The 27,103-nt window shown below is 42.5% G+C and overlaps 1 protein-coding gene across 1 annotated transcript in view; it reads left to right on the forward strand.

Moving 5' to 3' along the window:
- Nsf (N-ethylmaleimide sensitive factor, vesicle fusing ATPase) overlaps positions 1-27,103 on the forward strand; it is a 135,090-nt gene that overhangs the window by 17,142 nt on the left and 90,845 nt on the right. Inside the window, exons 2-7 of the mRNA XM_075990470.1 lie at positions 1,631-1,716; positions 3,706-3,805; positions 7,084-7,123; positions 19,875-20,041; positions 24,035-24,142; positions 24,931-25,006. Coding sequence (XP_075846585.1) covers positions 1,631-1,716; positions 3,706-3,805; positions 7,084-7,123; positions 19,875-20,041; positions 24,035-24,142; positions 24,931-25,006 — 577 coding nt within the window. The remainder of the gene's footprint in view (positions 1-1,630; positions 1,717-3,705; positions 3,806-7,083; positions 7,124-19,874; positions 20,042-24,034; positions 24,143-24,930; positions 25,007-27,103) is intronic.

A 27,103-nucleotide genomic window follows, 5' to 3' on the forward strand; every position in this document is an offset into this window, starting at 1 on the left:
GTACTGAAGTCATCTTGTGTCCCTCAGGATTGCCTTAAAAACTCTGAGAACACATACCCCGCTTTAGAGACTAGCAACTGAGTTAATGATACTGAGAGTGGCCCTTTAAGACTCAGGTTTGGATCCGGGCAGTGCTGGTGCACACCTTTAATCCAGCAGAGGCAGAGGCAGGCAGATCTACAAAGCAAGTTCTAGGACAGCCAATGCTGTACTGAGAAACCCTGTCTCTAAAAACAAACAAACAACACAACATCACACACACACACACACACACACACACACACACACACACACACAATCCCTAAAAGCCTGCTGTGGGTATGTACACTTACAATCCCAACACTCCAAGGCCAAGGGAAGGATCCATCAGTTCAAGGCCAGCTTGAACAGCACAGTAAGAACACGTCTCAATCAAAACATGAAAATAAAATAAATGGCAAAAATTAGTATAAATTTTTGGGTATATTAGTATAAATTATATAAATTTAAGGGTTTGGCTTGAAGTTTGAAGAGTAAACACAGCAGTGGCTACGGATGTTCACTAGAACTTCCTAGGCAGGTCTGACAAAAGGGTTGCTAGATACAACACTCATGAGCCCAGGGATGTAGCTCAGCTGGTGGAGTGCTCTCTCCTAGCATACATGGATCCCCGGTTTCAACCCCAGCACCATATAAACCAGGTACTGGGCCACTCCCATATTGCCAGCACTTGGGAAGGGGAAGCAAGAGGATTAGAAGTTCAAGGGTCAGCCTAAGGTAGCCATTGAGTTCCAGGCTAGCCTCATCTACACAAGGCTGTGCTTCAGAAACAAACAAAAATCATTATTTAGAAGAATGTTTGGCTAGTAGGTATTGCCCCAAAAGGCCGTTGGTTGCTGCTTTTTTTTGGATACACCTTATAATTATTTTTGTTGAGAAATGTTTGCAAGTTTTTTTTTGTGTGTGGTTTTGGTTTTGTTTTGATTTCCCTTTCGAGACAGAGTCTTGCTGGGTAGTCCAGGCTAGCCTCAAATTTACAGTAATCTTCCTGCCTCAGGATAGAACATGATTTTCTTTCATCTATAGGAAAAACAACTGATAGCCTCTTGGGATCTCTTATAAAAAGATGCTCTTTGTAACACCTTTTATCAGGTTTATTACTTGACTTTATTTCATTTTATCAGTCATGATTCTTTTCTGTGAAAGAGATAGAAAATCAATTCAAATAAACCTGAGCAAAATAAATTTATTGGCTTTAAGCAATAGTCCCGACTGGCCTCAAGGACTTACTTGTTGTCAGGTCTGTGTTTCCAAGTGTGTATTTGTTGTCTGTGGGCTGTGCTTTCTCTGGGATACTGTTGTTCTCATTTAAAGTGCAAAGTCTTCATGTAGTAGTGTGCCAGGTGAGTGCTTTTTCCAGTGCCGCGAGGAGGGTAGGAGTGTGTGTGGCTGCACAGGTCCTGTTTCCTGCAGTCACACAAGCTACAGGAAAGAGAGGTGGGTAGCTTCCCAAAGGAAGGGCTTGCTGCTCCCCAGGAGGAAGAAAGGCCGGAGTTAAAATGGAGGAATGCTTGCTACAGCGTGGCATGCCATGTTCTTTCAGGTTAGAAAGCATGGTTTAATCTTGTGTTTCTAATCATTATTCTTACAGAGTATGCAAGCTGCGAGATGCCCTACTGATGAACTGTCTTTAAGCAACTGTGCAGTTGTGAACGAGAAGGATTACCAGCCTGGCCAGTGAGTAGCTCTCAGACTTGGTTCTTTGAGCTTGCTAAGATTTATTTTAGAAACTTCCAAAGAATCACTGTAGGGAAAATACCTTTCGTATTATCCCTGCCAAGTTAGAAAATGGAGATGAGAGTTATATATTATAGTCATGACTACGTCAAACCTTGCTACAGTACACATACTACATGGAGCCCTTTCAGAAAAGCTGATTTTCCTAGCGCAGGCACTGGGCACAGGGCTCACCTAGCATGGCTGGTAGTCATCTTGCTCTGGAGTCACCTTGGCCAAGTTTGGATTCCAGCTCTGACAGTCTCAAACTGATGACCACAGATAAGGATTTAGTCATCTTTGTTTTCCTGCGTTCTGATCTATAAAATGGGGGTGTGGTGAGGAACAGCTCACTCCAAAGAAACATATTTTCATCAGTGCCCAGCATGTTAGCAAGCCCGCCATAATTTTCACTAGTATGAACTTTGTTACTATGATAATGTAAGAGGTGCCAAAAGTTGAAGATTTACAAAACCCCCAAATCGTTAAAGCAGTTTTCATTATAATTTATCCTAACTGATTCACATCCCCTCCTGACCTTCTAAAGACTGTTGGCAAGCTCAGTGCCATCTACATCAAAAGGCTGCCTGGGCTCTTAAGGAATTAACCTCAGAATGAGCTGGAGACAGTATCGAGTATGCTCTGATGCCAAATTGAAGATAAGATTTTCTGGGCTGGAGAGATGGCTCAGAGGTTAAGAGCATTGCCTGCTCTTCCAAAGGTCCTGAGTTCAATTCCCAGCAACCACATGGTGGCTCACAACCATCTGTAATGAGGTCCGGTACCCTCTACTGGCCTTCAGACATACACGCAGAATATTGTATACATAATAAATAAATAAATATTTTAAAAAAAAAGATAAGATTTTCAACAAATAGACTGAGTGTCATTGATCAATGGAAGAGTTTTTATGGGATTCTTTCACATGATGTAGAAGATATAGGGGCTTGTGTCTTAGCAGCAAAGCAGTACACACACATATAAATTAACTATAACATTAAAAAATACAGCATTGTAAAAACGCCATTTGTTGAAAGATAGGTGGGTCAGGAGGTGACACAATGACAGAGTTTGTGCCTGGCGTGTGTAGGCGCCGACAGGTTTGTTCTGCAGCTATCCCCCGTCCCCACTGTCATTTATACACAAAAGGTAGTGCTGGCCCATAGCAAGGTCTGAAGAGTCTATCTCAAAGGACTCATTAGTTTCCTGGAGTAGAAGATTATATAATATATATGTCATTGATAAATTATGAATTGTCCAGAAGACTATCATGAGATGGCTTTATATAAATTATGTGTTGTGCATAGCATCTGATAATTTATGAGTTGTTCAGAGGTAGAAGATTATCATGAAAAAAAATTATCATGAGATGGTTTTATATAATATGTATGCTGTGGATAATGTCTGATAACTTATGAATTGGTTCAGAGTTCTTTGAAATTTGACATCTGTATGAAAGTTGATGTATTTGGGGAACGTTTTCATTTTAATGGCTATTTTATACGTTGCTATCATAAATGTTCAAGCTTTGAGAGAGTCTGATGAAAGATTTAGTAAATAATCTTAGAAACTAACCACTGTCTCATGGCCTAGCTCTTCTGCCTTTGGTTCCCTTCTGCTTGTTTTATTGGGACGTGGGAAATCACCCTCAGGAACAGAATTCATCTTCCTTTTACTTAACAGCAGGGACTTTGAATCGCTAATTCAGTCCCTGTAACCTGGAAACGTCACCAAGTTGGTGTTTGAACGGGATGTGTTTGGCTGGATTTTGCCCAGGCCAAGGAGTCTTTATGTCAAGAAGATATCTTGAGTTACAGTTCTTGGGAACTAAGTTGTGGTTTCCCGTCAGGATTCTCATGTGATACCATGTTTCTGTCTGTGTGTGGGAAGAACATATGCAGAAGACATGTTCTTGTTGAGTTGGAGTCCTGACTGTGTTCTGTGTTCCAGGCATGTGATCGTGAGGACGTCCCCCAATCACAAATATATATTTACTCTGCGGACCCACCCATCCGTGGTTCCAGGGAGCATTGCATTCAGCTTACCCCAGGTAACAACCCACAGCGTGTTTCCTTGCAGCCTAGATGTTTCAGCAGAGTCGATTCTTGTCGAGCAAGAATTGACCTAGAACTGCGCTGACTCATTGGAGACAAGTTATGTAAAGAAGTTAAAGATACATTCTCTTTTGAAAAAATGTTTTATTTTATTTATTTTGTTTTGGGGAGGCACACAAGCCATAGTGGAGGTCAGAGAGCAACTGGCAGGAGCCACTCTATCTTGGGTCCTGGGTCTCAGGTTCATGTCATTAGGTTGACGGCAGACACTAGACTCTTCTGTGGCCTTGAAGATAGAGTCTTAATTGTCAATTATTTGCAACAGTACCTTTGTATTGTATTAATTTTTTTCTAATTAAAAAAATGTCTGATGTAATATCAATTAGCTCTTGGAAAAGAGCTAAATCCCAGGGTAACAGTAAATATATAAAACAACACCTCCTTTATCTTATTTATAAATTGACATCTAATAGTAGAGGTTTATTTTTTAAATAACTTGCTTAACTTTATTTTATATGCTTTGGTATGAAGGTGTCAGATCCCCTGGGACTGGGGTTACAGACAGTTGTGAGCTGCCATAGGGATGCTGGGATTTGAACCCCGGTCCTCTGGAAGAGTAGCCAGTGCTCTTAACCACCGAGCCATCTCTCTAGCCCCCAACAGAGGTTTTATAATGCTGTAGTGTCAGACCTAACCTGCAAAGAGTAGTTGCTTAGATTACTGTCTAACTTCCTGGGCTTCTCCAGAGCTGGGAAGGTGGAGCATGTAGTGGGTGGCTTGTGCAGAATCCCCAGTGGCACCGCCCACTGCTCTCTCAGTACCACAAGTGCCGCCTGACACTGGTGAGCCCATCCCCTAGCAATATCGGTCTGTTTGTCTCTACAGATTGAAAGTTTGGACAATATGAGACCCTAGCTAGCTCTGTCTGAAAAAATAAATGAACTGATAAATTAATTTAGTTTAATCAAAGTTTGGGCTGTCACTGGACTTGCCAGCTTTGAACAGAGTTCTAGGCTAGCCAGGGCTACATATTGAGATCCTGTCTCAAAAAACAAAACCAATTCCTCCCAAGATACACTCCAAAGTCAGGCATTGTTTTAAGTACACTTGAATGTGGTAAGTGATTCAGTTCTCAGGGCAAGCGCTGGATACTGTCACTGTCGTCCAAAGATAGTCTTTGCAGGAGAATCCCAGAACCTCAGTGTATCCACCAAAGTTGAGGTTTAACTAGTATCATGAAATGTTATCTTGGCCAGATAGAAGATGGGATTTTATGGAGGGTCTTTTGGGGGATGTGGGGTGAAGGAAGGAGTGTGACCCAGGGAAGGAAGTTGAAAGGGAAACACTCATGGTGCATGTTCATGGTGTAGCAACCCCCCCACCCCGAACCCCAGAACCCACTGTGGTCACACAAGTAGGCAAACCATGGGTTTCAGCCAGAAGTTGTTTTTATCAGCATTCTCTGGGGTGTTATCAGTATTAACTGACTTTCAATCTGTGTCACGGTAGCCCTTGAATTCTTACCTAGATGCGGTGTGTCCTGCCTCCTGCCAGTGTATTCAGGACTGGGGACTGGCTTTACGTGCTACAAAGGGTAGTCCTGAGCAGTTTCTGTTTTGGGTCCCAGCTTAAGTTTCAGTGTGGACAATCTGACTAGTTTTAGTTTAATTTCATGAATTGAATTGTATTTGAGGTATTCTAACAAGTCATTCAAAACTAACGGCAGCCATGCACTTGAAACAGAAGCAGCTGCTGGCGTGAGGTGTTTTACCTTGTCCAGAGCTTTTCATTCCGTGGCCAGCTTTTTCTTTCTTTTTTTTAAATTTATTTATTTATTTAAGATTTTTGTCTCTTCCCCACCACCGCCTCCCATTTCCCTCCCCCTCCCCCAATCGAGTCCCCCTCCCTCGTCAGCCCAAAGAGCGATCAGGGTTCCCTGCCCTGTGGGAAGTCCAAGGACCACCCACTTCCATCCAGGTCTAGTAAGGTGAGCATCCAAACTGCCTAGGCTCCCACAAAGCCAGTACGTGCAGTAGGATCAAAAACCCATTGCCATTGTTCTTGAGTTCTCAGTAGTCCTCATTGTCCGCTATGTTCAGCGAGTCCGGTTTTATCTCAGGCTTTTTCAGATCCAGGCCAGCTGGCCTTGGTGAGTTCCCGATAGAACATCCCCATTCTCAGTGTGTGGGTGCAACCCTCGCGGTCCTGAGTTTCTTGCTCGTGCTCTCTCTCCTTCTGCTCCTGATTTGGACCTTGAGATTTCCATCCGGTGCTCCAATGTGGGTCTCTGTCTCTGTCTCCTTTCATCGCCTGATGAAGGTTAATATTCAGGAGGATGCATATATGTTTTTCTTTGGGTTCTCCTTATTTAGCTTCTCTAGGATCACTAATTATAGGCTCAATGTCCTTTGTTTATGGCTAGAAACCAAATATGAGTGAGTACATCCCATGTTCCTCTTTTTGGGTTTGGCTTACCTCACTCAGGATAGTGTTTTCTATTTCCATCCATTTGCCAGCTTTGTTCCAGAGGGACACTCCAGGCACAGTGGTGCACGGTGGTGCACGGTGGCACGCACTAAGAAGGATCTCAAGTTCCAGGTCAGCCTGGACTATGTAATGGAATCCTGTCTCAAACAACAGCAACAACAATAAAAATCAAATCCCCAAAATTAAAAAAAAGCTTTGTACATTTTCTGTAAGGTCTAATATACATTCATTTCTGGATTATCTATTAAAAAAAAAAGGAACCACGATTTGGTTAGCTTAAAATAATAGAAAATTTAAGTGATATAAAAAATAATAAAAAGAAAACAAAAATGGTTAGAAATGAAAAAATATTATTCTCTAATAGTCCCAAAAGGTAGGAGCTTGAAAAGGTACCCTGGAAGCAAGCTGCCTCTGTGGGCTCTAGGAAGGCTGGCTGTGCCCAGCTGGTGGTAGTGTTGGCAGTCCTTGGCTGGCATCTCTTCAGTTTCCACCTCTGGTATTACATGGCATGCTCCTTGTGTCTCCAGTCCTATTGGCTTAGGGTTCATCCTAATGCAGTCTGCAAAGACCCTAATTCTAAATACAGTTAGATCCACAGGTCCTGGGGGCTAAAGACTGGCATTTGGGGTGTGGGTGGGTGTGGGGTCACAGTTCAGCACGTTACAACACCCTGACTCTGGGCTTTATAGTGTCTTTCTGAAATTCACAAATGTTCGTCTTTTTCTTAATGTTTCTAATTTTGATTGTCTTGATTTTTACCATTTTTTTCTCTCATTTATTTTTTTAGCGAAAATGGGCTGGACTTTCAATCGGGCAGGAAATAGACGGTAGGTATTTTTTTTTTTTAGCTACCTAAAGCTGATTGTCTGTGTTTCTTCATTCATTGATCTCTATACAATTACTGATTATTAGGCTTCATTCCCTCTGAGTACCAGTGACAGCTATGTAAATAGCAAAAGTGTGCTGCCCGTAGCCCTTCCTCCTCTCTCAGTAAAGTGTGTCCTAAGTGCGTTCATCCATCATTACAGTTCATCATCAGCTTTCTACCTGGTGGCTGGAACTGGTCCTCACGCGTAAGGGGCAAGCGTTTCGCTAGCTGAGTGAAATGTTTGTCTTTTAAAAAATCTTACTTTTCCTTTCTTCATTCACAGAATCTTAATAAATTCATTTTAACATATTTTCTCTTGAGTAGTTTGCTAAGTTCATTGCCTTTCTCATATTTATTTCTGTCCTCAGGGTTAGTCCTCTGACTTAGTTTTGAGGAGGCTGGTGTGGCTCAGAGAGTGCTTGCCTCCTGTGTTGATCTGACCTCTGTTGGCTGTGATAAAGATCATGACCGAAAGCAACTTGGTGAGGAAAGGATTTATTTGGCTCACAGTGTTGCTATCACAGCCCAACACTGATGGGAGCCAAGGTAGAAAGTCAAGCAGGGCAGGACCCTGGAGGCAGGAACCAGAGTAGAGGTCTGAGGAATACTGCTTGTGGGCTTGTTCTCCACGGCTAAACTTGGTTTCTTATCCGACCACCTGCCTGGGGGTGACACTGTCCAGAGTGGGCTTGGCTCTCCAACATCAATCATTACACAAGAAAATGCCCTACAGATTTGCCTACAGGCCAGTCTAATGGAGGCATTTCCTCCTTGAGGTTCCCTCCTCCCAGATCACTGTATCTTAGGGTGACAACCTAACTGGCACACCTAGCACCTATGTGCAGATGACCCCCATATTGGACCCCCAGATCATAAAAAGCAAATAAGAAAAAACAAAATCACAGGTTGGAAAGATGGGTTCGTGCTCATGAACACAGGAGGACCAGTTCAGATCCCCAGCACCCCAACAATGTTGGGTAGGTGTGGTAGCCTACTTATGGTACTAGCATTTGGGAGGGAGAGACAGTAGAGCCAACAGATAGAGCAGCAGAATCAGTAAGCTCCAGGTATTACAAGACTGCCTCAATTATATAAGGTGGAAATCAGTGAAGGAAGGTCTTCACATGTATGTGCTTGTACATGTCCCCCCTAACGGTGCCCAGACATGTATATACACACCACACATGCATGCACATGCAAAAACAAATAACAATGAAAAGCCCAAGATTTGTCTAAGCATAGGTAGTTTAAATTGTGATGTGTTTTTGTGTGTATGTGTATGGTGTTTTTGTTTCATTTTGTTTTCTGTTTCATGGATGTTTGGGGAAAGACATCAGAATTGAAATGGTGTGATATTTTGTTATATGTTGCTTTCTTTTTATAGTGACCTTGCAAGCAAGTATCATTCCCATAGTCTCTGGGTAATATTATTGGCCTAGGAACATTTCTTTCTGTTATTATAGAGAAGTACAATCCCTTTGTGGAACATTTTTGAGGTGGAAGGGAAAGGTTGGTTGACATGGCCTGTTTCTCTTCCAGGGGACCCAGGCTTAATTCATAGTATGCAAATAGAGGCCCACAACCCTTTGTAATCCCAGTCCCAGGGTATCTGATGCCCTCTTCTTGTAGTGAGGAGCTGCAGGCCATGTTCCTGCCACCCGGCTCATGGCCGCCTGGCTAGCTTATGCCCCGGAATAACAACACACAAATTATATTCTTTTAAACACTGCCTGGCCCATTATATCTATCCTCTGCTTGGCTAACTCTCATATCTTGCTTAACCCATATTTAGTAATCTGTGTAGCACTAGTCTTACTGGGAAAGATTCAGCATGTCTGACCTGGTGGCTTGCTTCATCGCATCTGTCCCAGAGAGGAGAGGCATGGCATCTGCCTAACTTCCCTTCTTCCCAGCATTCTGTTCTGTTTACTCCACCCACCTATGTTCTAACCTATCAGGCCAAGCAGTTTCTTTATTAATTAACCAATGAAATCAACAGATTGATATATGACACTCCCACATCATCTTCTGGCCCCCAAGGGCTCTGTATGCATTGATGCACGGGCATACATAAAGGCCAAATACCTATGTGCACATTAAAATAAAAAAGGAAACAATTGCACTGGAGTAATGGTTCAGCTGTTAAAGGCTAGGCTCACAACCAGTGTTTTTTAAAAGAGGAAAACGATTGATGTGGCTATCTCAAGTCTTATTTATTTTCAGATAATATCTCTGTATCTGGATCTGTAGACTGCCACTTCGTCTGTCTGTCTTGAGACATTCTCTCTTTGCAGCCCCAGCTGGCTGGAATTCACTATATAGACCAAGCTGGCCTCAAACTAATAGATGCTCCTGTTTTTGCCTTCCGAATGCTGTGATTAAAGTCATGTACCACCATTCCTGGCTGAATTCCAAATCTTCGCTTTCCTGTCACTTGATGCTGTATTTATCTTGTGGGGGGTGATTTTGCCTGGGTTTTGTCTGCGGTCATCCCTCCCCCCTCCTTTTCTGCTCCCCACTTCCCACAGTGGGAGCGCGATGTGTTCATATCTCTTTTCAAATAATTCAGTTTTCCTGGTGTCTTGTGACTGTGGACTGTGTGTGCTATTATTGTCCTCCTTGTTGTCATGATAGGGCCACTGTTACCTCTCAGCCCAGAGCTTCTGAAGATATTCTCAGATATAGTAGCTTTTATCTGGATCAAAGAAGATAGTATCTGGGCCGGGTGGCAGTGATTCACACCTTTAATTCCAGCACTTGGGAGGCAGAGGCAGGCAGATCTCTGTGAATTCGAGGCCAGCCTGGTTTACAAGAGCTAATTCCAGGACAGGCTCCAAAGCTACAGAGAAACGCTGAAGATAATATCTGAGAGAAGCTGGTAACGTGGTAGCTCATTGTTCATCTCTCTCAGAAAAGTCATGGGAGAATACCAATGGGAGCGTTTGCCTAGAACATGACAGCTTTTTTTTTTTCTTCTGAGTTGGAGGGAAGGTAAGCCTTGAGGTTACCTTTAGTTGGCTCTTTATTCATTGTGGAATCACTAAGAGGGATGAAAAAACTGGATAAAAATGAAGGGCTTCAGTCTAGGTAGGGGCATTGGATGGGACAGAGTGCATAGTCAGCGCTTCCCAGACTAGCCTGACAGGGTTGCCTGGAAGGTTTATTTTTAAAAACAGTTTCACAGGCTCTTGGGGGAATCTGATTCATGTGTCCGTGTTTTTAACAGTCACCTCTAAATGGTTCTTCTCAGCCACATTTTGGGAAACACTGACATAAGCGATTCCCTTAGCTATCACCTCTTCACCTGAGGCATTGCACAAAGCTGGGACAGCAGAGGAGTTGGCACCCGAGCAAAGTAGGCCAGTGCGTGAGGCCAGGGTTCCCTGTTCATCGGAGATGAAGCCAAAACTTGGTGAAATACTTAATGAAGTCTGAATGTGGGACTGGTTTCTAGTTTCCTTAAATTTATTTGTTTAAATGAAAGGCAAAATTTGTTTTTAAACTTAACTTCAAAAAGGTTTATTTTTTGTGTATGTTTGTGTGCCTGCATGACTTTATGAGTGTATGTTCACCTACATGCATGCTGGGACCTACAGAGACCAAGGGTGTTGATGCCCCTGGAACTGGAGTTCTAAGCAATTGTGAGCTGCCCAGTGTACCCAGGTATTTGTCTTAACCTCTGAGGTATCTCTCCAGCCCTTAAAGTTAACTTTCATTACAATTATTTTCTATTTGAAAAAGTATATGTGGTGATTTGGATGCCATTGGCCCCCACAGGCTCAGATATTTGAATGCTTGGTCCTCAGTTGGTGGAACTGTTTGGGAAGGATTAAGAGGTGTGCTGGGGAAGATGTGTCACAGAGGGCTAGCTTTGAGGTTTGAAAAGCCCATGCCCTTCCCAGTTACGTTCTCCCTACCTTATGTTTGTGGAACAGAATGTAAGTGCTGATACTGTCTCTCTGCCTGCTGCCATGCTCCCTGCCATGATGGCCAGGACTCTAACCTTTGGAATTGCAAACCCCCAAATAAAATGCTTTCTTCTATAAGTTGTCTTGGCCATGGTGCCTTATCAAGCAATAGGACAGTAACTAAAGACATTATGTTGTAAAGTTTCATGGGCTAAAATACAGATTTTATGGCTGACAGTATGTTATACAAAGTTTTCTTCTACCAGAAATGGATTATTGTCTAGAATCAGATTTTTTTTTCTTTTCTGAGAAAGGGTTTCTCTGTGTAGCACTTGCTATCTGGAACTCGCTCTGTAGACCAGGCTGGCCTTGAACTCACAGAGACCCGCCTGCCTCTGCCTCAAGTGCTGCCATTAAAGGCGTGCGCCACCACCCACGTGAGTGTCAGATCTTTAGAGAGGCGAATCGAGGAGACTTCATGGGTCAAACTGTAGTCAAGTGATTGATCCACACCAAGGCAGGTGGGGCAGATGCCTAAGGCACGGATTGGGGCCTGGCTGATGTGGATGGTGAGGTCCTAAGGGAGGAACTGCTTATCAGTGCCGGCGGTGATGCAGGTGTGCTTTGGAGAATGGTGATTCAGGGATGCTGGCATGGGAGCCCTAGCTGTGAGGCTCTGGAGATACATCAGTCGTTTTAGTGTGAGAGTGTTTTCTGGAAGGGTCACCTCATGTGCCATCTTTCTGCCTGACAGTGTCATATTGTATCAGACTTAATTCAACTTCCCTGAACCTGGAGTTATGAACAGCTTTTAGATGACAGTGAAGGTCCTCCGTAAGATCAGCCAGTGCCCTTCACTGCTGAACCATCTCTCCAGCAGTCGTAAGAATCACTTTAATTAGTACTATATTTTTAAAAAGTTCATCACCTTCTGCGTTGTTCCTGTGTGGAACTTTCAGAAGGCTAACTCTTTGGGACTGGCCATGGTGCTGACCTCCTGGGCACTGTCCGTGGTGCTGACCAAGCCTTGGATCACGCAGCAGCTTGGTTTTTGCTATTTAGGAACATGGCTTTAAATTAAAATGAGCTTAATATATACAGTTTATTGATGGTATTTTAATATACACATTATTATTTCTCAAGTTAAAGATACTACACATGCATGTGAATGTCCGCACATGCATACATATTATTATACTGCTTTGGAGTCTTTAATGCCCAGCATGGTATCACAGTATACAAATCCTTATACAATATATTTTTCATTCAGTACTTTAGAGACTATGTATCTTTATTAAAGTATATCAAGTTTTTATTCTAATAAAATTCCATATAGTGTTTCACTTACCTGTCTTATGAGTACTGTAGAGACAAGTGTTTGGTGTGATTGGGGCTAGAAGCTAGTCAATTTCAAGACTGGTTAAAGGCCTTTTCTTGAAGCTTTGGTCTGTGGACTAGAGTACTGTATGTCTTTTGTGTGTAAATGTCAGTCATGATTTCTATATGGGTTTCTTTGAAAGAGAACTTGGACCTTTTGAAACATGTGGGAGAACACGTTAAAATGTTGTTATTTTGTTTATTTGTTTATATATTTATTTATTTATGTATGTGGATGTTTTATTTGCATGCATGTTTGTATGCCATGTATGGGACTGGTACTTGTAAAGGCCAGAAGAGGGCACAGGCCCCCGGAAACTGGAGTTACAGATGGTTGTGAGCAACCGCATGGATGCTAGGAACTGAACCTGGGTCCTCTGGAAGAGCAATAAGTGCTCTTAGCTTCTGAGCTATTACTCCAGTTCCTCTGTTGGATTTTGTATGGATTTCATCCATAAAATTTTCTAATTTTCTTGTTCTTGCCTAGGTGATATTTTTCTTTTTAAAGAGCAAACTAAAAGTGTTTCCCACTATTTTATAACGTCAATTATAATGTTAATCCCATCAATCAAGAATAAGACCACTACCACAGTTTTAAACTAAATTTGAAATAAACTTAATTGAATACTGGCCAGGTAGATGGACTTTGGCCATGTTTATACCGAGATTCCCAGGAAATGGCCCAGAATCAAGTATGGCAGGGGCTTAAGAAGGAAAACCCATAATTTATTACATTTTCCATCAGGCCCTGTCATGGACAAACATATATCCTGACATTATACCCTGCCTACATACCTCCCATACATATGGGATCAAGCATATCCTGTGTAGATGGACTAAGCAAACTTGTTTGGGGGGTGTGAAAACATATGACTTGTTATTGCCCATAAACAATAGCCTCTAGCGTTTCAGGAACTATCTGTCCTTGGGCAAAGGACTTTCAGATCAGAGGCATTTTTATCTCATAGCTCTCTAAGGCATAGTAATTAAAACTTAAACTCTAACTTTGGCTCCAGCATTCTTCCCTTCAGTTGTATCCTGAGACAAATCCTTGACTCTGTGATGAGTACCTGTTTACATTGGGATCTAATAAACATCATCTTAATGGTACCCAGACCAGAATTATCATTTAGTTAAGGCATCAGTGATGCAAGAGCCAGTGCAATTAGCAGAAGGAGAAGAGCCAAAGGTTCTGTGATGGCTGTCATCAGAGTTACTTCTATCTAGAAGGAACCTGGATTGAGAATGGGGCCCAGTTATTTACTTCATCTCGGGTCCCTTTTTTTTTTCAATGATTTTTTTGAGTACAGCCAAAGTCTTTCTAATGATCCCTGAGTAGTTTATATAGAAACAACAATTTTATCTTATAGCTATATAATAACCTCTCTGTTTTACATAGATCAGGTTGAGTGCCCTGTTGTACTATGGGACTATTTCAGCTAATGAATCTACCTGTTGATAGGTCTGGATCTCTTTGGTTTTAACAGGTACCTTTCTTGGTATGCCAGTAGGCACTATATGTAGCTGTTTTGTCCTGTATGCCAGGGAGTTTCCTTTTGTTTTGTTTTTTTTGTTGTTGTTTTTTGTTTTTTTTTTGTTTTTTTTTGTTTGTTTGGTTTTTTTTTTTTTTTTTGGTTTTTCGAGACAGGGTTTCTCTGTGGTTTTGGAGCCTGTCCTGGAACTAGCTCTTGTAGACCAGGCTGGTCTCGAACTCACAGAGATCTGCCTGCCTCTGGGAGTTTCCTTTTGATCTAACATTCCAGCCTGCTGGGGGATAAGGGGTGATGTTCCCTCTTCTGTAACTACTTCCTGCTGGAACTAGGATGTTGTTGTCAGGCTCCAGGAAGGCTAGAATGCTAGTCAAAAGCAAAGAGGGAGTTCAGGCATAAGCATCTGATTCGCTGGCCCAGCTGAAAAGACAGGGAGCATTCACACAGGCTGAACTGGTCCACATCAGCTTTCAGCAAGTCCAGGGCTTGCAGTCGTTTGGGGCATGTTGTAATCAGAAGCTGATGCTTGGATTGTCTGTCAGTCAATTGTAAATCTGCTGAAACAGATATATATAGACTAGGGACAAAATTAAAATTTAGGAACTTAAAGGAAAATCTTACATTTGGAACTTTCAGGCCCATAGTCCTAGTAATTGGGGAATGGGAGAAGTTCTAGAATCAGGAGAGAAAATAGAGAGAGGTGGGAAAAAGTAGGCTATACTAATCTGGAGTCCTATTTATTATTTGACCTGTGAGAAGTAGATCCAAGTCTTATGACTCCCTCGATTCTCTGAAGCTTACATGAATACTTTTAGTTTACAAAAAGATGCGAAAGTTTTAGATATATTAGCATTACCAATCTGTACCGACATGCACATTGTAGAAAAAGCAGGTAATAGGTATCTGTAAAACAGCTGGAGTAATCTCATAACTTTGAGTCCTAGTTGTAATAGCTGTAGATTTAGGCTAAAAAGCATGAACATTTTCCCCTTTGTCCAGAGAGCTATGTATAGATTAGACAGAGATATCTTTGGCTGGATGAGAAGCACCTTTAAGTCTATACTTAGAAGACAACCAAAGGAAATTTTAAATCTTGAGCTTGTGACCGAACAGTTAGTAGTCATTGCTCTACCAGCTTATCAGAACTCCATTGATCAATGGTAAAACTCTGGACTTTTGAAATCTTAGTGTAAACACAGCATAGAAGTGAAAAGAAATATGAAATATTTCCCATTTTCACATACCTTAAATCATTTACTTATACCTGTACAACTTGCCTTTCTACACTTTAAATCACTTTCTGAGACCCTCAAAACTTATTTAAGCTTATACATCCTCAGACCTTCATATACCTTGGATCTTAGTACTTTCATGGGCTTTAGCATTTTCTCTTTCCATTAATCATCTATCAGAGACATAAGCAGTTATTACTGAGAACAGTCATTGTAAATCATGTTCCTTTAGTGGAAAGTTACATCAGAAACTTGTATATCTTTTAATATGAAGTCTGTTAGCAAGGCAAACCTGTCTACCTTTTCTCTACAGGAGATTTCTAGATTTTCTAGTATTTCTAGAAAAAACAAGGCTTTATTTTTATATATGATATAAGCTAACAAGGTCACTGTAGCCTTGGGGAAGAACCTGGTTGCCTGCTGCTACTGAGCTGACAAAGCTATAGTTAGCCTTGCCATCAATGCAATCAAAAACCTGAGAAGGATAAACTATAGCATCAAGTATAATCCAAATGTTCTATGTATCATTGAAATAAGAGAGACTAGTTCTTTACCGAGACAGCCATCCCAGGCTCCTGTGGTCTCCATGGCACTGGGAGCAGAGGCACCAAGACAGCATCAGTCTTGAGTTGCCAGGCCCAGAAAGTGAGAGACTTTCCTGGGGAACTGACCTTACTTTGTGTAGGCAAAGTGGGGCAGTTGGTTCTTCAGTGTCCTGCTTGTCCTCAGTTTGGGCCAGGTCCTGGTGGCAGGGACTGCACTGGGGAAGTCTTTCCCACGTTTAGTGTTACCACAATCCCGGTGGAGACGTCCTGACAGCCCTACCCCATCATCTTCTCTGGAGACTTCAAGGTCACTCCTAGGATCTGGGAGTCTCTGTCTGTCATAGTAACCTTTTTCTATTTTAAATGCCATATTCATCAGATCTCGGACAAGTTTGAGTACCATTGTCTATTAAGTATATCTGAGCTAAACAAACCTAGGTTTGAAAACATATCTAACATGGCTACAAGTTCTGTTATTGTAGATGACTAACTTCTCACCTGTGTTTCTTAATTGTACCTTACATTTTTAAATGACCTGCATAGATACAATATCTTAAACAAGAGTAGAAACATATATGCAGTATAAGAAAAATAACCATAAATTTGTATCAATTTATAAAAGTCTATACCAATTGAAATATTTGAGACTAGTAGTTTTTTTAGTTTAAAAGTAAATTCAGTAATCTACCCTTTTATTCTATCATTTTTATTTTTAAAGTAGATTCAGTAATCTACCCCTTCCTAATATCTTCCCCCATTTTGGAAAAAGATCCCTGAATCTAACCTTCTTTGCTTAGTTACTCCCTGACCATGACCAATAATAACTTGCAACCAGCCCCCCTAAACAATGTCAAACATCCACCGAATGACCAGAAACCATCTATTCCACTTCTTGGGAGTGTGGGCATTCTGTTCTCTAGACTGCTTCCTATTGTCTGAGGGCGATGACATCACTAGGGTGCCCTCAGACACTAGGGTTAGACAACTGGGATAATGGTCAAGTCCTAGGAGAGCTAGCTGTATTTTTTTCTTGTTTTGTCTCTGTGTGGTGGGAAAGTAGTGCCTGTCTGAAGTCCTGGCTAGAATAGTCTGTGAGGCTGGACCATCTCAGCTAGCAGCTTTGAAGTTGTTCTGGATGTAAGTTTTTAAGGAAACTGTAACTGAGGCATTCTGAGGCTGGATCACCAGGGCTACTTTCTTTATCTTTATTCATGCCCAGTCCTTTTGTTCTGAGAACACACAAACTTTTAAAGGTAACATATGTATTTGTATTAACACAAGTATGGAGTGTACGGTGTGCACAAGTCAGCTAAAGATGATTTGTTTTATGTTTGAGCAGGTAAAATACATTTGTCAACTTTATAAGTCTGTTTGGACTGCATAACCAAACTGTTACGAGGACTCTTGAGACCATGAAGATTTATCATGTCTCATCCAGTCTCAGAGCTGTTACCATGCAGATCAGCATGCATGTCACCTGTCCTGTAGTCTCATTTCTGTCTCAGCTCCTGCTTGCAACAGAAAACCTACGGACACACCAGAAAACACAGACAAAACTTTTTAACAAAACAGGGAGACATAGCTCTCATGAAAGACAGAACTTTCCAACAAGACAACCAATGCAATGAAACTTACGGATACATCAGAAAACGCATAGGCAAAACTTTCCAACTGCCGGGTGGTGGTGGTGCACGCCTTTAATCCCAGCACTCGGGAGGCAGAGACAGGTGGATCTCTGTGAGTTCGAGGCCAGCCTGGTCTATAAGAGCTAGTTCCAGGACTGGAGAGATGGCTCAGAGGCTAAGAGCACTGGCTGCTCTTCCAGAGGTCCAGAGTTCAATTCCCAGCAACCACATGATGGCTCACAGCCATCTATAACGAGATCTGGTGCCCTCTTCTGGCCTACAGGCGTACATGCAGACAGAACACTGTATACATAATAAATAAATCTTAAAAACAAAAAAAACCTTTCCAACTAAACAAGCATATACAACTTTCTTGAGAAATAGACAGACAACGCTTTCCAACGAGACAAACGAAACTTTCCTTGGGAAACAAAACTTTCCAGCCATAACTCACCATATGACTCACCAGGAGGCCTCCATAGATGCTTGCTTTGCTTCTCAGCATGGAAGTGGACTCCGATAGTCCACTAATTGAAGGCAACCTTGGAGCATTGGACTATCCCTCCTGAAGCAGCCCCTCAACCCTGGAGTCCAGAGTGAAGGTCCAGTTTTAGAATTTGGGTGGATGGTCAGAATCTCACTGAGGCCTCCAGAAAATGTTAATCCCACCAGTCAAGAATAAGACACAGTTTATAGCCAAATTTGAAGCAATCTTTAATAAATATTGTCCAGGTAGATGGGCTTTGACTAGGTCCATACCCAGGTTCCTGGGAAATGGCCCAGAACCAAGTATGGCAGGGGCTTCGAAAGGAAAACATACAATTCATTGCATTTCCCATCAGGTCCAATCATGGACAAGCAAATACCCTGACATTATACCTGCCTATGTACCTCCTGTCCACATGTGACCAAGCACATCCTGTGCAGATGGGCCAAAGAAACTTGTTTAGGGGAGTGAAAACATGTGGCTTGTTATTTCCCATAAAAAATAGCCTATAGCATTTCAGGAACTCTGTCCTTGGGCAAGGGGCTTGCAGAGCAGAGGCATTTTTGTTTCATGGGTCTCTATGGCATGGCCATTAAAACTTAAAATGTAACTTTGGCTCTCACAGTAGAATGTCAAAATTTCGTATTCTAACTGTTTAATTATATTGTATAGTTACTCTACCAAGCATAAGTTCCACAAACAGATTGGAGAATGAGCATGGCTAACCTATGTTACACATGTGCACAGCTCCAGGGCCTAGAGACCTGCAGACTCAGGGCATTAGGCCAGGCATGGGCAGGTATATTGTAGAGGGGTGGAGCCAAGTCAATTCAGAGGCAACTGACTGAATGCAGCTCCTATGTGTTCTTGGGGGCTTTCAGGGAACACGAGAAAGAAGTACACGTGCCTTAGCCTTACTGAAGAGCAGAGCTGGGCTCTTACTGGGCATGAACAAGTTGACCTGTTGGGGAAAGTCAAATGCAAAAGTTTCTCTGGACTTTCCTGGGTAGCAACCAATATCAGATGCTATAGTGTAAGAACTTTTGCTTTAAAAGTTTGTTTAGAAACTGGCACATATAGATATGCACAAGCTGATTTAAAAATCAGCCTTTTTTTTTCCTCTGAAAATGCTTCTTTACTATTATGTATCATTGAGATACATAATTTTAAGTCCCAGTTCTACTTACATGTACAATATGATATATAAATTTTGTGTTCTACAGCTAAGCATTTGGGGCTGAATAGTTACTATATAATATAAAATTATATGTAGTGCTTTAATATTTAAGTTCATGACATTATAGCCTAAAAGCCATCTTAAAACTCTCCCCAGGCATAAGCAGGACTTTTCTTACTCAGAGTTTTCTCTGTGCTTGTCTTGTGGATTGTAGGCGTATGGCTACAGCTCCTGGAGCTTTCTGTGTGCTTGTCTTGTAGATTGTAGGCGTATGGCTACAGCTCCTGGATCCGGTGGGTGTTCCATAAACACACTTGCAGGGTTACAGAGGAGTGTAACTTACCCCTTACCTCACAGGAAATAACCCCTGGGAAACATCGTTTCTTAAAACCGCCACCACCACCCCCTATTTTTTTCTCCCGCTGCCTCTTACTTTCTTAGGGCAAGGAATTTTCCCACCTCTCTCATGGTAGCATGTTCTTAGATCAAACAAAAATCATCTTTGGTAACCACATGCTGCGCCAACTCCACGGGGGCCACCCATCTAGTTGCTTTGTCCTCTGTTAAATGAGGAGGAGGGGGTTCAGGAACTGTGAAGAGAGATGTGAATTTTTTTTCTTTGTCATGGAGGGATGAGAGGTGAAAGGTGAGGGAGAGTATCGTTTAATATTTTCTTCTTAACTCAGGTGAGTAAGGCAATCTCTGGCTATTGATTTTTAGGTCTGTGCAAGCGTGTTCCTCCAGTGAAGCCGACGTAAAGCTCCCTTTCGGTCAAGTACCTCTATTCCCTCATGCTGAACTCTTTGTAACTAGAAACCCAAGTTTCTGGTGTTCCCGTGGTTCTTAAAGAATGCTCCTTTTTCCCCTAGTCGCCTTGTACTCGTTTGACAAAGCCAAGCAGTGCATTGGCACGATGACCATCGAGATTGACTTTCTGCAGAAGAAGAACATCGACTCCAACCCCTACGACACCGACAAGATGGCAGCAGAATTCATCCAGCAGTTCAACAACCAGGCTTTCTCAGTGGGACAGCAGGTAGACATTTTACAGGCATCTGAACACTCGCCGATGGCCAGAATTCTGCTTTGGGAGAACTAAGAGGAGCTTAGCTTTCATAGGAAAAGTCCCATGCAAACTGAGGAGTGAGTTTACTGAACCAATAGGAGTCTGTTTATAGGAAAGACTTCATGCCAGGTGGTGGTGGCACACGCTTTCAACCCCAGCACTCGGGAGGCAGAGGCAGGCGGATTTTAGTAGGTTCGAGGCCAGCCTCTCTACAGAGTGAGTTCCAGGACAGCTAGGACTGTTACACAGAGAAACCCTGTCTTGAAAAACAAAAACGAAAACAGAAAGAGAGAGAAACCTTTACTCAGCTTTAGGGAGCCAGAGAAGTGGCCCAGCAGTTCAGAGCACTGGCTTCTCTTCTGCAGGAATCCAAGTTTAGTTCCCAGCACCCATTTCAGACAATCCAGATCCTCTGCTGTCTTCTGGTGTCCAAGAGTACCTGCGTATGGCACACATGCATATACACATAAACTGAAAAAAAAACTTTTAGATTGTGTTAAGATGTCATATATAGGCACAACAGTTTTTCTTCCTGCAAATTTGAGAACACAGTAGAGATATTTTTCTCTTCTTGCTGTGGAACCTGAGATTTGTTTCTGGGTATCCTCGTGTGTCACTAGCATGTTTCTGTAGAAGAGCAGGGGCTGGGGAGATCGCTCAGCCAGTGCAGGGCCTGCTAAGCAAGGCTGAAGGCCAGAGTTTGACCCTTAGCATCCAGACAAGAAGCTGGGAGTGGTGGGATAACCAGTTCCTAACCCCACCCCCAGGGAGGCAGAGACAGAGCATCCCTGGAGGCCCCTGCCAGCTGCCTAGCCAGATCAGTGAGCTCCAGGTTCAGTGAGAGATGCTGGCTCGAAAATAAGGTGGAAAAAGCAAGATGGAGAGCCATGCTTGGAGTTGATCTCTGGCCTCCACACATGCGTGCATGCATGCCTACACACACATAGTAAGTCGGAACTTCTGGTGGAGGCTGGACTCCCCAAGATTTTAAAGAAAGCTTTGTATGTATATTAACAAATTCATCATAGAGACCCCGCAGCTTAGTCCCTCACTGAGAACACCAGTGTTGCTTTTTTATGCTTCAGTTAACAGCAGATGATTAATCTAGAAAAATATTCCATTAACCATAAGTGTGCTTGGTTGGAGAATGCTTCACGTGCACAAAGCCCTGGGTTCTATCACTAGCCCTAGCACTACCTAAAGCCAGGCATGATGGCTTAGGTCTGTAATCCCAGCACTTGGACAGTAGAGGCAGGAGGATCAGGAGATCAAGGTCATTGTCAGTTATGTAGCAAATTTGAGACCAGCCAGGGTTCCACAAGACCCTGTCTTAAAAAAAATAAAAAGAACATGAATTCGTATATTGTTTATGCAGGTAAATAATTGTAGCCCTTTTGCCCTTACTGTTAGTCTTATTTGTGATTTTGTGTTTTGAAAACAGGGTTCTTGGGGGCTGGAGAGATGGCTCAGAGGTTAAGAGCATTGCCTGCTCTTCCAAAGGTCCTGAGTTCAATTCCCAGCAACCACATGGTGGCTCACAACCATCTGTAATGGGGTCTGGTGCCCTCTTCTGGCCTGAAGGCATACACACAGACCGAATATTATATACATAATAATAAATATTAAAAAAAAAAAGAAAACAGGGTTCTTCTTATGTAGCCCAGGCTGACCCTAAACCCAACCCAGCATCTTCACCCACGCAGATGCTGAGCTAGCAGGCGTGACGCACTGCACCTGCCTTCGTGTCTGTCTCAGTTATTCTGCCGCTCTTTCTCACACCGCAGCTTCGCAGCAACGGTCCTCACATGTTGCTGGGAGACCCGTGCAGACGAGTCCTTTTCAGAGGACCTACAAAGTCGAAATGACTTCTGTAACACACTGTGGTTGTTTGCCATCTTTCTGTTCCTCTGCTGCATGGGTTTGGTGCAGTTCTGCAGCCATCAGTGTGTGTTAGCACAGTGCCCTGACTGCCGGAGCAGACGGAAGCATCCAGCTGTCTCCAGTAAGCCAGACAGGAAAGGGATTTGCAAAAGCGGGACAGCACCACTTTTTGCCCTTGCAGTTTTTTTGTTTTAGAAAGTGATTTTATTTTAAATGGATACATTCGTTTTTTTCTTCTAATCTCTAGTATAGTAAATCTCGGCAGACACATTCCCTATAAACATAAGCTCTTTGGGTCCTCGAAAGTAAATAGCGGATCCTGGGAGCAAAGCGCCTGAGATGGCTGCTTGTCAGTACCGCCATGGCTATTGATGTACCTAGACTGCCCTGAGGTCTCTGTCTCAGGAGACAGCTGGGGGAGGGGTAGAAAGCAAGAGCTAGTGGGGTGAATGCAGTGTTACTTTTATTTCATTTTTTTCCCTGATAAATATGGAAGGATAGCGGTTTAAAATATTCATATATTATGGTATCAAACTGATGTACAGGAATAATACAATGTATTCTTAATGAAAACATTATAATTAACTGGGCATAATGTCACACACAGGAACAAAATACAATGTATTTTTAATGAAAACATTATAATTACTGGGCATAGTGTCACACACCCTTAATCCCAGCACTCAGGAGACAGAGGCAAGAGGAGCTCTGAGTTCGAAGCCAGCCTGGTCTACAGAGAGTTACAAAACAGCCAGAGCTACATAGTGAGACCCTGTCTCAAAAAAGAAAAAAGAAAAGAAAGAAAGGAAATGCAAATAAACAAACCAAAAACACCCAAAGAAGAAAACATTAGAATTAGAATGAACCGTAGATTTTCTTGTCTGACTTCCTCCCAAAGGAGAAATTTTAGGTTCAGAGAAGATGAATTCTGTGCCCGTAGATGCACAGCCAGGGGCATAGGAAAGGGTGAAATAAATAATTAACAGCACAAAGTATGTCCCAGTCACTATTTTTGGCATGGCAGATCAGCAGGGAATGAAGTAGACACAGTTCCTGCTGCTGTAGAACTTTCTAGTTGAAACAGGCGAAAGCAATGCCCGCTGCCGCGCTCAAGCCGCTGCAGTTGTAGGTGGTCTAGAAGGCCCCTGGATGCTACCTAGCTGTCTGCGTGTTGACTAGTGCCCAGTGCTGTGCACTTTTTTTTGGTTTGTTTTGGTTTTGGATGTGCTGTGTTTATTTTGGATTCCTAGATATTTTGAATATAATTGTATTCTGATTGTGAGTTTTAACCTTTGATTTTAGCTTTGTTATCTTAAGATACCATCCTAAGAAATTATGTGATGTTTATAATAATTTAAAACCCGAACACATGTAGATGTCAATACACCATGAAGGAAAATAGTTGAGAAAGCAGAGAAAAAAAAACCCATCTGACCCCACCCACGTCACTGTCCCTTGCAGTAGTTGTGATGACAGAGTCACCTCAGCACGCAGGAGAGGCCTGGCCTCTAGCAGGCACCTACAGGTATTGGTAAATGAGTGAGTGAGCTTTCAAAGCTGCCCACACTTGCATGGCAAGCGTTTTGTAGTAGTTATAGGAAAGGCTAACTTATTTGGCACTATCATTTATTGGGCCTCAGCCCTGATGCTTAACCTGTTTCTAGATCGATGCTGGCTTGGTTGTTGTTATTGTTGTTTTGAGACAGGGTTTCTCTGTGTAGCCCTGGCTGTCCTGGAACTAGCTCTTGTGGACCAGGCTGACCTCTAACTCACAGAGATCAACCTGCCTCTTCCTCCCAAGTGCTGGGATTAGAGGCGTGCGCCTTCATTGCCGGGCTGGATCTCAGCTTTCTTACTAGTAGTTTCCCGAGTGTTTGAGTGTTGACTATGTCACCTCCTATCAAACTAATGCACATGACCCCATCATTTGGGACATGAGTGCTGTGGCCGAGGAGCAGAAACTGAGAGGGGTATTCAAAAGAAAACTGATTTTTTTTTTTTTGCCTTTGGAAAACCTTGGTGTTATGGCAAGAAGCCCATCGTGGCATGAGATAATTTTCCTCCCATTACTTCTCTTCACAGCTTGTCTTTAGCTTCAATGATAAGCTTTTTGGGTTACTGGTGAAGGACATTGAAGCCATGGACCCTAGCATCCTGAAGGGGGAGCCTGCGTCAGGCAAAAGGCAGAAGGTAAGCTTTATTCCTAGTCTTTTCTAGGCTCTTTCTGATGGGACTTGAGCAGCCTGGTGGGTTCTGGGCATTCTCCTGTGCACAAGCTTGTCATAGTGTGCATTCTTCCTCCGAGCTACTAGCCCAGTGGCTCTCAACCTTCCTAATGCTGCTCCTTGAGCATAGTTCCTTACGTTGTGGTGACCCCAACTATAGCATTATTTTGTTACTACTTTATAACTGTCATTTTGCTGTCATTATGAATCATAATATCTGGTATGCAACCCCCATGTTGAGAACCACTGTGCTAAGGCCTCGCTGTTGGTAGCTACATTGCTACCGAAATAGAAAGTAAAGCATACCTAACTGCAGATCCACTTGTAATTTGCAGTTTTTTAAAAAGATTTATTTATTTATATGAATGCTCTGTCTGTACGTACACCTGAATGCCTGTAAAGGCATCAGATCCCATTATAGATGGTTGTGGGCCATCGTATGGGTGCTGGGAACTGGACTCAGGACCTCTGGAAGATCAGCCAGTGTTCTTAACCACTGAGCCTTCTCTCTAGCTCCCATCATTTGTACTTTCAATCTTAGTTGAATGCAGATATTTATTATAATCAAGGAGAACATAACTGTAAGGGTGCAGACATTGCCATGTAGGAGTTGGGGAAAGTAGCCTTGAGAAAGCAAATGTAACCCAGATGACTGGCTGAACGATTTGCTTTGCACGGAAAGACTTCCTTTCCTCCACGTGCCTAACCTTGCTTTGAGATTCCCATAGCCCACTGACTACCATCTCTCTGCAGATTGAAGTAGGACTGGTTGTTGGAAACAGTCAAGTCGCATTTGAAAAAGCAGAAAATTCATCACTCAATCTTATTGGTAAGTCGCAGTTTTAGGGAACTGCAAATGAAACCGAGATGTCTCTGCTATTACATGTGACTCATGGGAAAGAGGAGGGACCCCTCCCTGAAGACTTATCCCAGAGTTGGGGCATCTGCTGTCAGATACGCTGGTGCAAGGTCCAAAGCCTTCGCCTGGAGCGCTCGGGCCACCAAACAGAATGTGAAACGCACAGGCATATTTAATTTCCTTTTCTCATAGCCATATCAAAAGTGATTTTAAAAAAAATGAAACTTTTTAGTTTTGAAATTCTGAGATAATTTTAGGCTCACAAAGATTTGTAAAAGTAGCTCAGAGAATCCCTGTAGTCTTTCCCCGGTTTCTCCTGGCATCAGCTGACAAGTTCCCATGGATGGGTTGCTGCCCCCCAGAGCGCTGTCTTTCTGGGATTTCACCAGGTTTTCCCTTCCGGGGCCTCTCTCTGTTACAGGGTCTCATAGAGTTGTTCTGTGAGAGTCTTCCCTCCTCTGACACCTTCTCAGAGTTAGCTCTTGTGACCTTCAGCACTGCCAGCGCCTCGGCTAATTGCTGTGTTCCATGAAACACCATCCCTGTTCCTAGTGACCGAGATGAGTGCGTGCTTAAACTCCTCCCAGTGGATTTGGCTCTTGTTTACTGGCCTTACTTTGATATGCTAAAGTGATGCAGTTTAATCTCCGAGAATAGCAACTCATTTAAATAATGATGTGCTAACTCGAATTTATGGTTGACATAATTATGTTTGTGTCTGTCCCAGTAGAACAGTGAAGTTTCCCATTGGCTGCACAGTTGTGTCCAAAGTTACTTCGTTTAAATGTGGGTTGTTGTTGCTGTTTTTTTTTTTTATCAGTAATTTACCAGTCTCTTGCTGTTTCTCTTTTATGTTTTGTGTGTGTGTGTGTGGTCTATAGGGGCCAGAGGATGGCATCAGATCCCCTGGAACTGGAGTTGCAGGTGGTTATGAGCGGTTCAGCATGAGTGCTGGGAACCGAGCTCAGGTCCCTGCTAGAGCAGTGTATGGTCTTAACTGCTGAGCCCTCACGCTGGCCCAGACATGCACTGGACTTGTAAACCTCCTGTTCTGAGTGCTCGGCATGCCAGGACTGAAGGCATATGCCACCATGCCTCTATGGGTAAACACTCACTGAAATGCAACTTGCATTCTAAATTTGGCTTTATTGTTATATTATTTTATAATTTGCCTTATGTGGTTATGTGTGGGTATATGTGTTTGAGCACGTGTGTCATGGTACATGTATGCAGGCCAGAGGACACTTTCAAGAGCTAGTTCTTTCCTTCCACCGTGTGAGTCATGGGGCTCCAGCACAGGTTGTCTGGCCACAAGCTCCTTAATTCCCCAGTCCCCATCAGTAACCCTTAATTTGATTTTTTTCACTTGCCGTGTTTCAAGGCTCTCAAATATAAAGGATCTTAATACCCACATATATACCATTTTTATGAAGGAGTTACTGTAATTTCCAACTACTGGATATTTATGATGTGATTTACTTGTATTTTCTGTTTGTATGATTTTTGTTAAAATGTCTATCTCAAGGCAATTCTGTAACTTTTGGGCTGTGTAGGTGTTTTCATGTAACTTATGAAATGTGATTTTGTTGGAAAATGAAATTGCAGTAATTTGGCATGCAGTAGGTTTGACCACAAGAGGGCAGTAGAGTATAAGTAAAATATCTTTGATCCCCTTCTAAAGGCTAAAGGAAATCTTAAATCTGCAAAACTCCAACCAGAAAATTATTATCTACAATTTTTTTAGTGTGATATTTTCTTCCTCAACTTTATAAAATCTATGCTACCCCCTTTGTTTGCAGTGTGCTAGGGTACCTTGTTCTTTACGTCTGGAATAGGTGTGGTTCTCTTGAGCTACTTTAGGTGGCGCTCTCACATTTAAATGAAACAATTTTTATCTTTAGGAGAGAATTTGTAAGTGTAGCTTTCGCAGTCATTAAAGCCTTCAGAATGTTTTTAGATTTTTGTGTTACATGTGACAAGACGTCAAACTCATTCCACACGTGTTAGGCTGTTTGACTGTTGTAGGTAAATACATACGTCTTCCGTACACTTAGTAGCAACTGTGAG

Source organism: Microtus pennsylvanicus, chromosome 11, assembly GCF_037038515.1.
Source record: "Microtus pennsylvanicus isolate mMicPen1 chromosome 11, mMicPen1.hap1, whole genome shotgun sequence".
In the NCBI taxonomy this organism is placed as follows: Eukaryota; Metazoa; Chordata; class Mammalia; order Rodentia; family Cricetidae; genus Microtus; species Microtus pennsylvanicus.